General features: G+C 40.6%; 1 protein-coding gene across 2 annotated transcripts in view; it reads left to right on the top strand.

Annotated features, from left to right (window-relative positions):
- The window catches only part of HEATR5A (HEAT repeat containing 5A), a 132,048-nt gene that overhangs the window by 35,862 nt on the left and 83,532 nt on the right, over positions 1-12,654 (top strand). For both annotated transcript variants that reach the window (XM_089691190.1, XM_089691189.1), the window contains exons 12-16: positions 57-156; positions 8,414-8,523; positions 8,656-8,819; positions 10,472-10,644; positions 10,760-10,865. In XM_089691190.1, the coding sequence (XP_089547316.1) occupies positions 57-156; positions 8,414-8,523; positions 8,656-8,819; positions 10,472-10,644; positions 10,760-10,865 (653 nt within the window). The remainder of the gene's footprint in view (positions 1-56; positions 157-8,413; positions 8,524-8,655; positions 8,820-10,471; positions 10,645-10,759; positions 10,866-12,654) is intronic.

The following is a 12,654-nucleotide window of genomic DNA, read 5'->3' as shown; positions in this document are numbered from 1 at the left end:
AGTTAATATACTGGTGATGTTTATTTTAGTTCTGTTGCATTAATGTCAACTTTCAGCTATGCAGAGCTTTATCTTGCATTGTGGGGAGCTCATGACTGAAGACGTTCTACAGAGGCTCCTTCCTCCCCTTCCTTGTGCTGTTGCTTTGCTGACCCGGTAAGTGTTCCCCACTCCAAGGTCTCAATAAATAAAACGTAGTGGATGACATTAGATACGACTGTGTTCAGTTTGCATTTACTTTAACCACTTGAGCTCCTGAGGATTTACCCCCCTTAATGACCAGGCCTCTTTTTGCTACTCGGCGCTGCACTAATTCAACTGATAATTGCGCAGTCATGCAATGCTGCACCCAAACTAAATTTACGTCCTTTTTTTCACACTAATAGAGCTTTCTTTCGGTGTAATTTGATCACCTGTGCGCTTTTTATTTTTCACGCTATAAACAAAAAAAGGCCAAAAATTTTAAAGAAAAACAATATTTTTTACTTTCAGCTATAAAAAATATATAGTAAACTCAAAGTTGGTTATAAATTTAGGCCATAATGTATTCTGCTACATGTTTTTGGTAAAGAAAATCCCAATAAGTGTATATTGATTGCTTTGTGTGGAAGTTATAGTGTCTACAAACTATGGTATAAATACTGCAATTTACGCCATTTTTCTGCTATACAGCGCTGCGCTAGTTTAACGGACAATTGCACGGTCATGCAATACAGTACATAAAAGAAATTTACATCCTTTTTTTCCCCACAAATTGAGCTTTCTTTCAGTGGTATTTGATCGCCTGTGCGGTTTTTATTTTTTGCGCTATAAAAAAAAGGCTGACAATTTTGAGGAAAAAAAAACAATATTTTGGACTTTTTGCTATAAAACATGTCCAGTAAAAAAAAAATGCAAAAATCAAATTTAGTCATAAATTTCTGCCAAAATGCATTCTGCGACATGTCTTTGCTAAAAAAAATCCCAATACGTGTAAATAAATTGGTTTACGTGAAAGTTATAGCGTTTACAAATGGCGGGAAAGATACTGGAATTTTTAATTTTTATTTATACTAATAATGGCGCCGATCAGCGACTTTTGGCGGCAATCAGCAACATATGGCGGGGACCAGCGACTTATGGCAGGACTGCGGGACTGCGGCGGACATTTTGACACTGGAGGGGGGGGAACTGACTTGGGGTCACTGACATCCCCAGTGACACCAATACAGTGATCAGTGAAAAAAACCCACTGAAACTGTACTAATGTCACTGGGGAGGAAGGGGTTAACATTTTTAGAATTTGCAGTGTAAGGGGAGTGTTTTACTAGAGGGCAGGGGTGTGTACTGGAGGGGGGAGGGAGGGGGGAGCTGATCGAGGGACAGAAACTCTGCAGCTTCTCACAAGCTGTCAGAGAACTGACACAGAACAGGGCTGTGTGTAAACAATGCAGCCCTGCTCCGTGTCAGCGATCACCGGCAATCGCAGGAAAACGGCCGGTAAAAACCGGCCGTGACCCGTCGGCTGGCACCCGCTGTTGACACCCGCGGGACAGGTAGGGCGAGCGCGCGCCTCGCACGTGCCCCCTACCTGTTTTGAAGGCAGCCGTTTTAAAACGTGCTTTTGCCTACGAGTGCCGCCCTGCCACCGTTTATATGCGGTGGCTGGGCGCAAGTGGTTAACCTCTTCCCTACCGTGCTATAGCCAGAAAGACCTCTACAGCACAGTTGTCTAGTTCTGGGACGACGTCCATGGTTGTCATTCCAGAACACGTCCCCCTGCGGTGCACACCTGGCAACGCCGGTGATCGCTGTATCCTACGGACAGAGCTGATTACGTGATACTGTAAACGGCCAATCACAATGGCCTTTTACCAAGTGATCAGCTGTGTCCAATGACACAGCAGATCACCGGGTAAATACAGTTGCCGGTTATCGGCTGTACTTTCCTCACGGAAAGTACTGCTGATAACCGGCAATTGTCAGAGAAGTGATCGGCACTGATCGCCGCCAAACCGTGCTGCCAATCAGTGCCACCTACCATTGCCACCTACCAATGCCTCCTATCAGTGCTGTCTATCTGTGCCACCTCATCAGTGCTGCCTATCAGTGCAGCCTCATCAACACACATCAGTTAAGGAGAAAAATTGGCTGTCTGCAAAATGTTATAATAGAAACAAAAAAAAACCTTTTTTTTTTTTCAAATTTTTTTTTTTGTTGTTTATAGTGCAAAAAATAAAACACCCAGTGGTGATCAAATACCACCAAAAGAAAGCTCTATTTGATGAAAAAAAAAAGATAAATATTTCATATAGGTACAGTGTTGCATGACCGCACAATTGTCATTCAAAGTGCAACAGTGCTGAAAATTGGCCTGGGCAGGAAGGAGGTATAAGTGCCCAGTAGGCAAGGGGTTAAACTATATGTGCTGGAAGTTTTCCTAACGTTAGGATTTGTTTGGTAAAGTACTTCAAATGCCCATCAAGAGCTTATTATATCAGACTTTACTGGCAAGCTTGTAAGCATTAAATATTCTAACAGCACTGAGCAATTTGTTACAGTCTGCATTTACTTTATACAGATGTTAACAAAATATTAGGACCTTAAAAGGTCTAGAAATGAATACTGTTAATCTTTAGCAGTTTGTCCGTATGATAACATTACTTTAAAGTTTATTATTTTAACTACTTGCTGACGTGCTCACAGTAAATGTATTGTGAGCAGGTGGCAGGTGCTGGCTTGGCAATGTACTGTCTTCTGGGTGTGGGGCCGCACGTGTATGACCCGTGTTGTGATTGGGCACAGCCCAAGTTTGTCAGCAGGTTTCAGCCAATGATTTTGCCTTAAACCTACTGATCAACTGCTTCCAATCACAGCACAGAGTTCACAAACACACAGAACTCTGTGTACACAAAACAGTAATATGGCTGTTGTTTCCCCTGAAAAGCAGGGAGAAAACAGCCAGATCTGTGAGCAAAAGCAGCACTCACCCCTTTATTGCCCTTTGATGTTAACCCCTTCCCAGCCAGTGTCATTAGTACAGTAGTATAGCTGATCACTGTATTAGTGCCACTATTAATGTCATTGTCAGTGGCCCTGCCAGCTAGTGTCTGTTAGCACCATATTGCCTGCCACACTATCATAGTCCCACTAAAGGTTGCTGATCACCGCTATTACTAGTATGGTGTCTATAGCTGCATAAATTCCGGTATATATACCATAGTTTGTAGATGCTATAACTTTAACACAAACCATTTAATATACACTTATTGGGTTTTTTTTGTTTTTTTTTACCAAAGACAAGTAGAATACAGTTTGACCTAAATTTGTAAAGAAACATTTTTTTTAAATTGGAGATATAATAATAAACTAGAAAATCTACAATTTCTGGGGAAATTGTGTGAAGTGTTCTTGCCTCCACCAGTAGTCTACAACTCACACTCTAGCTTTTGTCACTCTGCTGCCTGCTCACACACCTGGGTTCCTATGGCAACTCACTCTACAGCAAGGGCAGAGAAGAGCGGTTAAAAACAAACTGCTCCAACTTGCTCACTTCACTGGCAATTGCCATCTTCAAACAATTGTAGTTTACAAATTATAAATCCTACACCGAAGAGCTTTATATTGTGAGAATCACAAGACCCAGACGTACGATTTGATGCATAGTATGTCTCTGAAATATTAAAAAATGAAGGCACAGTCGCAGTTTAGAAATTGCCCTTCAATTTAGAGGTGGCTAGAGTGGAGTTTCAATGAACGTCAATGTGCGGCATGAGTTGAAAACAAATGGTCATATTGTGAAAACTATCAGGACTATGGCTTAGCCGTGGACATTTTTAGTGGCAGCAGGGATAGCTGAATGTTTTGATATAAGATTTGTGTAGGTGGACATGAAAATGAGGGAGTGATGGCAGTTTAGAAATCATGTCCTGATTTTTCAGCTCACACTCTAGCTTTTGTCAGCTCCCACTCTAGTTTTGAACATTCCGCCATTCATTCCTATGGGACCAATTTCACCACAAAAATGCAGATATTTCGTGAACCATTCGGCGAAACGTTCCACAAAGTAATAGCACACCAATGGGGAACAGTCCACACGTTTTGATATATTACTTGTCTTTGTAGTGTAAAAACTGTGGGAGGAGTTAGCGTGGTAAATTTTGCTATAAGAATATATTTGTGAGATAACAATAAGTGTTCTTGCAAGAACACTTAATAAATACAAAAATAAAAACCCAGTGGTGATTAAATGCCACCAAAAGAAAGCTCTGTGTAAAAAAAAAAAAAAAAAAAAAAAAAAAAAAAAAAAAAAAAAAAAAAAATTGATATAAATTTAATTAGGGTACATTTTGCATGACTGAGCAATTGCCAGTTAAAGTACCACAGTGCTGAATAGGGGTAAACCCTTCTGGAGGTCAAGTGGTTAAAGAATGAAAGGTTCTTGTTATTTGTACTGAAAATTATTAAAGGAGAGGTTTAAGGTATGTAAAAAAGAAAACTGCCATACTAAATTCTTTGCTGCAACATCGGTGTGATGCTGCAGCTGTCCTATGTCAGCTCTCAGACCGAGAATTGAACGATCAAATGACTGCTAATCACTCAGTTCTCAGTCTGTCTGGAGGGAATCAGAATACTTTATTAATCCCAAAGGGAAATTATTGAGATACAGCCATATTCAATGAAGACAACACAAGGAACGGAACAAACAGTGACTGTCAGTCACTGCTCTCTGCTCCACTCCTCCAGCGCTCACTGGAGTTCTGGGCTGCAGAGAGGAAGTACACAGCTGACTTCAATTCCCAGCATGCATGCTGAGAGCTGGAGCCAGCTGTCAATTTGGCAACTGTGTGGATCCTGACAATGTTAACAGAGTCCTTCCACAGCCTGGAGCAACTCTTCCACGTCAGCTGACAGCAGGCATTAGCCGGTCATTTGGCCATACATCTCTTCTGGGTCACAGGAGAGCAAAAGTGCGTGCAGTCCTGTGACCCCCAAAAAAGCTTTAGCATACTTCTTTTTTAAATAAATTAGCCCTTACATCTACATTGTCTGTTAACAGAAAACTTCAATGTAGCCATCTAATAAGGGAAGACAAGTCACTGCTCTGACACATTCACCTTTGTACATACTGTATGTGAGTATAAATTTTAGCTTGAGCTGTTGAGCTCTGTAAGCTACAGATGTTTTACAGTAGCTGAGACAGAGAAAAACATGTGAAAAGGAATTCCACCTGTTGGCTTCCTAATATTCATAAATGTTATTACTAAATAAAATGTATAGAAAACCACTTTATATCCCCTTTAAACCTCCGGCATATTATTTACACCTATGCCATTGTCAGTTCATTTTCAGTTTTGCAGAAATGCACTGCAGTCCATTTAACACGATTTCTTATGAGCCCCCCCTCACATCTCTGCGTTTTCCATTTGTGTGTTTTTTGGAAAGGGCCAGGGACTTTTTTCCCGCAGCAGGTTCCATTTTTAAGTATAAATAATAGTAAAGTGAGCGCTCCTAATAGTAGCTGCTAAAACACCAAGAGGTACCAATAAAACTCCAAAAAGATCAGAAATGTATAGGGTGTAGCGCTGTATCTAAAAATTCAAAATAAACCAATATGTCCACATATATTGATCATAAACGCATGTAAATACGTAAACGGGTAAAAAGTCTGTAAACAGAAGAAAATGCAGCAGATGAACTTGTGACTCCAGCCAAAAGTGAAAAGTGTGCACTCACCGGAAGCGCATAGATAATGCGCATATATGTAAATTCTCAAGGTAAACTGGTCAATCTGGTGAACTTTTTCCTATGGTGCAGTCATCAAGCCGTCAGGGAAGTAATTAAATCCACTGGTTCCAGAGGTCCTCCTTAAGATTAGTGAGGTGGTCAGCCTGGATATAAGGGCTCCTATTCCTCCGGATATGCTGGATACTAACAGGTACCTGTGGGCTTAATAGCTCCAGACAGGAGCCACAAAAGAGGTGCCCATAGTGTAGTATATTAAAATACTTGAGGAGGAACCAGACAGCACAGCACACTACTGCCGCCTGGAGCTGGAAAGAAGCCCGGGCGGCCATTTTAATAGAGGTATAGTGCTTTTTTCTTGCTCATCACTATACCCTGTCTGTTATATGCGGTACTACAATAAAGTATTTTAATATACTACACTATGGGCACCTCTTTTGTGGCTCCCGTCTGGAGCTATTAAGCCCACAGGTACCTGTTAGTATCCAGCATATCCGGAGGAATAGGAGCCCCATATCCAGGCTGACCACCTCACTAATCTTAAGGAGGACCTCTGGAACCAGTAGATTTAATTACTTCCCTAACGGCTTGATGACTGCACCATAGGAAATAGTTCACCAGATTGACCAGTTTACTTCGAGAATTTACATATATGCGCATTATCTATGCGCTTCCGGTGAGTGCGCACTTTTCACTTTTGGCTGGAGTCACAAGTTCATCTGCTGCATTTTCTTCTGTTTACAGACTTTTTATCCGTTTTCGTATTTACATGCGTTTATGATCAATATATGTGGACATATTGGTTTATTTTGAATTTTTATATACAGAGCTACACCCTATACAGGTTCCATTTTTAGTTCCATAGACTTCAATGGAAACGCAGCAGATATGCATTGCTTGCATTTTTTTATGCGTTTCTGCTGTGTTTTGTTGGTTTCTCCAGCAAGACAACAGACCCCTCCCAAAAACCCAAAATGCATAAAAACATGTCAAATACACGTGTGAAAAAAACACAAAATGCACCTGGTAAAATGCATTATCGCAACCTGCTTAGGTTTGAACCAGGGTTTAAGTGAGACTAAATTCTCTGGTTTATTTTCAAGTAAATAGGCACCATCTATTGCTCTCAGCCTCCTCTGAATCCCCAAATTCTTTTTTTGTGCTGCTGTGGTTCAACTTCCTGAAGGATAGCTTTGTTCAGTCTTCATTGTCCCACATTATGTAAGAACAGAGGCACCCTCTCCACATTTGTGTCAAGATGGACTAAGGGATTTTTTGTATGCATAGAGCAGTTCACATAGCCACAATGAATGTGCGCTGCTTTTTCCAAACTATCAGAAATGAAAGAGTCAAAGGGAGAGGTTCAGGAGCTCTTGGAGGACATTATATTGTATTTTTTAGTGAATGAGGAAAGAACAAACAGAGGGCGCACAGGCCCTCACTGGCCCTGAGGAAGAGGCAAGTCCTCGAAACGCGTCAGTCTATTGGATGTCTACACTCCCTATTACAGACTGTTACTCAGCACGGTGTTGACCCAGCTGTTCTTTATGATGTGCCTTGACTATATTGTCGTTTGTGAGTACAAAACCTACTTTATTTTTTATGGTAATGCACTAGGCCTGTGCGCCCTCTGTTTGTTCTTTCCTCATTCAGTATATTTGTATTCCCCCGGTCTATTTGAGGGCAGCAAGGTGTGCATGTTCCGGGACATTCTTAATGTGGTTGTAGCCTGCATCGAGAACATCCCCAAGCGCAGGAGCATTTGTGTTTGCTGGTTCATTGTATTTTTTAGGATCTGTGGTGTCCATTTATCATGCAGTGGTAAATGACCGCTGCCCAGTTCTTCGGCATTCGCAGGGGAGAGAGTTCTCTGAATGCCTTTTTATGAAGCAGTGTAGAGTGGTTCTCTGAATGAAGAGAGAAGCGATCTACAAACACTGAACTCTAGAAAACGGCTGCTTTTACTGCAGTCTCGAGAGATTACAGTAAGAGATCAAACACCATTTACTAAGCAGCAGTAAATTACCGCTGCTTTGTTTACGGTTCCCCCGATTCTCCAGCTCTGGGCTGGAGAATCTGGAGGGAGAACACAGATCGCCAGTGAAGGACTGACATCGCTCCTTCATACACTGGCAGTCTGTGTGCTGAGATGATCAGCGGAGAACATGTTCTCCACTGATCATCTTTGTTTCCTAAACGACTAATGATTGGAGATCAGCAACGATCCTTGGGATCGTCGCTGATCTCTGTTTCATAAAGGACACCTATGTCTACAGTCTTTGGGCTTTTGTTGGGCTTGTGTTGACAGCATCAGTTTAGATGCTTCTGAAATAATTCAGAACATAGTTACAGGTGCAGTTGATCTCCTCCTGACAATCTTCTAAAAACAGATTTTATATACCCATAAATTTAGTATGGGAATGCAAAACCAATCTAATGCAAAAAAAAAAAAAGCCTGTCAAAACAAGCCCTTAGTCATTTTCAAGACTAGAATTTACCATCAGGTGGTGCTACAGAAGAAAAAGTTGTATTTGGAACTTTTTCTCCCAGTAAACTCTGTGCCAGTTAGAGATTTTGGAATTTGTGTTTGTGCTACTTAGGATGTTATGTTATAAATGCCTGTTTTGCTTCATATTTCTGTTCATGCAATCTACTGTAATTCAGTAAATAACCTGTTTCCTATGGTTAGACTACCCAGCTTACAGAAGATGTATGGAAACCCCTTGAAGGCTTGTTCTGTCCTGTACAGACTAAGGCTGTACCAGCTACTCAAACAACTGCCTCCCAAAACATATGAAGGTACTTTTATTTCCTATATAATATTACTGTAGATAAGAGTGTTTTGCTGTGCTGTGTTATAACAAACTTATTAGAGATCAAATTGTATCAGCCAGTCTTTACAGCCTGTACGTTATTTTGTCTTGGAAACAGGCAGTATTTGTGCTGTTATGAAGGAACTGGTTGCTGACCTGTCGTCTCCTGACTACACACCTAGTGGAGCTGGATTCTTGCTGCCATCACTCTGTCATCCTGATGACCTAGTGCTGTTGGGACCATCACTGAGGGAGAGTAGTCACAGAGCTGTTGAAGAGCAGGTGAATAGTAACTTGTCTAAAGGAGGGTTCTAAATAATATGGCCTGATTTGCATATCCTGTATTACTATTTATTTTCTTGTTAAGGCGATACATTTATATCTTTATCATACAGTACAGGGCATATAAAACATATTCATAAACCATGGTTTCTAGGTGTGTCACTTCAGGTGATTTGGACACTGGCAAGCTTTTAAACGACATGGCCCTCTGGGCCCCTTTCCCCCCAATAGTCCAACTGGTATTTTATTCCTGTTTTGTCCATTGAGCGAAACGAGTCATCAGAAATATTTGGGTTATACTGCCTTCTACAGCAGGATGGGAAACTGGCAAATAAAAGAAAGTTTTAAGCCAGTCCACATATAACACCTCCTGTGCTTAGTATGCAGAAATTTGTTTACTAGTATCCTAGGAGGTTGGACACTTTTTCTAGTTCTGCTAAAAGAGCTCTCACTTAGTTTTCCCTTGGTGACTTCAGCCATGTTTTTTGTTATACCACTATTTTCTGTTTGATGGCTTTAGTTTCCTTGTTAAATCTCTGTTTGAGATGGATGATCACAGCAAATCCCACCGCTACCAAAGTAGTCTTTATCCTCCTCAAGCTTGCATACCACCCGGGTGCTGAAGTCCAGGAGTCCGCCCTCACTCCACACTGCACTAAAATTCAAGAAAATGGGCTACACGTCGGTGACATCTTGAAAATCCATTTGATTTTATTAAGCAACTTCCAGCACACACACTGCAATCCTTCCACTACCTTTTTCTATTTTCTCTTATTATTTGCCTAACATATCTAGTTTTTCCAGGATGGTAAGTAGTGTCCACTGATTACTAACTCCTGTTGTCTTAATCCAGCCTTCATTTTTTAGAAATTCACAAGTTTAGAAAAATATGTCCTTTTTAAATCCAAAACTTTTGTTTTTTGCATATGATTTTTTAGTTCTTGTTTTAATAGTAAAGCAAAAGAAAAAAAGGTGATCCCTAGAACCCAGAATTTCTCCCGCCTCCACCTCAGACAATCAGTCTCCATTTGTTATCACTAGGTCGAGAATGTGATCTACTCTAGTTGGGATGTTTACTATCTGTTTCATAGAAACCCCATTCAGTATCTCCATTGTATTTTGCTCCTGCTTGAAAGTGCAGTTTGAAAATTACATTTAATGTTAGTAATGGTGAAGTCGCCTATAACTAAAACCTATTCCTTCATTGTCATAACCCAACTGTTTCTGAATGCCTGTGTTCCTCAGTAGACTAAGAAAATGATTTGTTTGTAAGTACACATATCTTAGTGTCTTTATCAAAAAAGGACAATAACTTTTAAAACCATATATTACATTTGCACAGGTGAAGTACAAAAAGAAAATGAACTTTGCATTGTCTCCCTGTTGATTTTTCAAAACAAGGCTCCATGGTTGACAGTTGCATATATAGTTAAAATACATAATTGCAAACAGTTTACATACCAAAATACATGTAATTCAGTATAGCAGCTTTTGAGCTTTACCCATACTTGCCTCTAGCAAGAAGATAATAACTTCATGACAGTTGTGTTTTGAAGTTCAGACTTTCAGAATGTTAAAAATTTGGTTTTATGCTCAATATGCTGACAGTATTTTTATATTAATATGATAACGTGCCCTTATTTGCTGTCTAGCTGCTCCTCAGCAGTGGGATCACAGGTGGTCTGGAATATGATATTCATGCAGTTTATCAGATGCCCTCTCAAGGAGAGTCGGTTCCCACCTCCCTGCCTCCAGCCTTCACAGTCATCCATGCTGCTGCCTCAATCTTTGGCATTTTACTGTCAAATATGCCAGAGTCACAGAGGTAAGATTGTGGGAAATAATAACTATGGGGTGTAAATGTTGCACATAGTTTTGATTTCTAATGTTTTCTTCTTAAGAACATAAATCGTTGTCAACTTTTTCACTGTCACCTGTAGAGTTCAAATCTTGGAGCAGTTGGTGGATTGTATCAAACAAACAAAAGGCTCCCGTCAACAGAGTATCCAGCTATCAGCTCTTGCTGCACTCTGCTGCTTCCTCAAAGTAAGTATTCTTGTCGCTAGATTACGATTGACTGAAATCAGTATTCATTTAATTCAGCTGCCAATTGAAGTGGCGAAACAATCTTAATTATGTTTTTTTACCACTTCTTGGTTACCATAGTATAGTTTGAAATTATAATCTTTCCTATAGGAGGATAGACACTAATAAAATGGCTTATCTCTTCTGTGTTTACTTGGTGTAAATTTGCTGTTAGAAAAAAATTAGGTATACTCTTATTTTAGATATTTTGGAGACTTTTGATTTTTGTTTCATTTCATTTGTACTTGCTGTTCCTTCAATACTGGCAACTGTTACCCTACTCAGACTGCTTTTGTCCAATGGCTTTGACCATCCAGACATATTTGAGATGTAACCCAACTACTCTCCAGTTGCTGCAAAATATACAGTATTATATTAAATATGCAGAATATATAAAATCTATTACTGCTTTTTACTTCTTATTTAATCTGTTTTTTTTCTTGTCTATTGATGGAAACAAAAAGTCAATAACTAACTGTCAGGTTCTACTGCTGCCTATAGGAGGATTAAATATTGACAAACAGAAAAATGTAGGCCAGCCCCAGGGATAACCTCTCCTATTTACAGCATGCTGATGTCCTAGGACGATGGACATCTTTTTTTTTCAGCTCTGTTAAAAAAAAGACTAATCATCTTTTGCTAGCTTTTTTTTCTTCAATTAAGATTGCTTCTTACATTGCTGCTTGAACTGGTCTCTACAATGCAGCTATCTGGAGTGTCCTTTTCTCATCCTACCTTTGGGAATTTTGTACCCAAACCCTGCTGGACTGGATTTCACAGGGCTAACCTGGAAGTGATCGTGGGCACTGGGTTCTGCTTAAGGCACTTTCCAGACTCTGTTCTGGTAGCAAGTTGGTCACAGAATGCTTTTCAGGTTCAGAGCCACTGCTTTTTGCCTCAGCACTTGCCCTGTCTCTGAAAACTTACTTTGTAAGACAGTCAATTGGGCTAAGTGCTCGAAGCTACCGTGTTGTTTGAACCTCTGTGTGCTTTCAATTTTCCTCCTTTCTGTGGGTTAACTCTGAGGCATAAAGTGCTGATTTAATCTGCTGGGAAAATTGTTGCCACACTCCTCTCTCTCTTTCCTATCATTCAGCATTCATTCATCCAGCTGCTCATGATTACAAGGGCCATGTGGAACTCTATAGATTCTTGGTACGTTCCTGCTGCCAGCCTTCAGTTACTTAGTCACTCCGGCTCACTCTACACCTGCTACCAGCAGTTGGGTTTGTGAGTATCTGAGGTCTTTCAGTGTTGCGTTACTGCCTTCTGCAACAAACCATGTTCTAGCCATGGAGGGCAAGCTGGCCGTACTAGGTGCCCAAGCTCACACCCCATGAACACCACCAGTGCTGCTTACAGCGAGCCTACTAATGTGGCCTACATCTGAAGCCTTGAATCTTCGTGCTCGCTGCTAGTGGAGACTATGCCATCTTTTGAGTTTTCCCTAACTCTTTAGAGCATGACTACCTCCTCTGCTCTAAGAAGCTTTTTACTTCAGTTATGCATGAATTTATGGGCCAAATAGCACAAGTGTGTGCTGATTCTGAAGCAGAGGCCACAAGGCTGTTCCCGTGCTTTCCCCTGCAGATTCTATATCTGATCTCACAATGGTTTTATCAGCCCTTGAAATATCAGCTGCTGAGACTGATGCTGGCTCTCTGCAGTCCTTGATTGACAAAACTGCCTCTAAACAGTCACAGTCCTCTGCTATCACTTCCAAACTAAAATAAACTGTTTCGGTCCTTTT

Source organism: Staurois parvus, unplaced genomic scaffold (assembly GCF_062004578.1).
Source record: "Staurois parvus isolate SC_StPar_1 unplaced genomic scaffold, SC_StPar_1.0 ptg000553l, whole genome shotgun sequence".
Classification (NCBI taxonomy): Eukaryota; Metazoa; Chordata; class Amphibia; order Anura; family Ranidae; genus Staurois; species Staurois parvus.
Note: the sequence above shows the minus strand (reverse complement) of the source record. Positions and strands in the feature narration are given on the sequence as shown.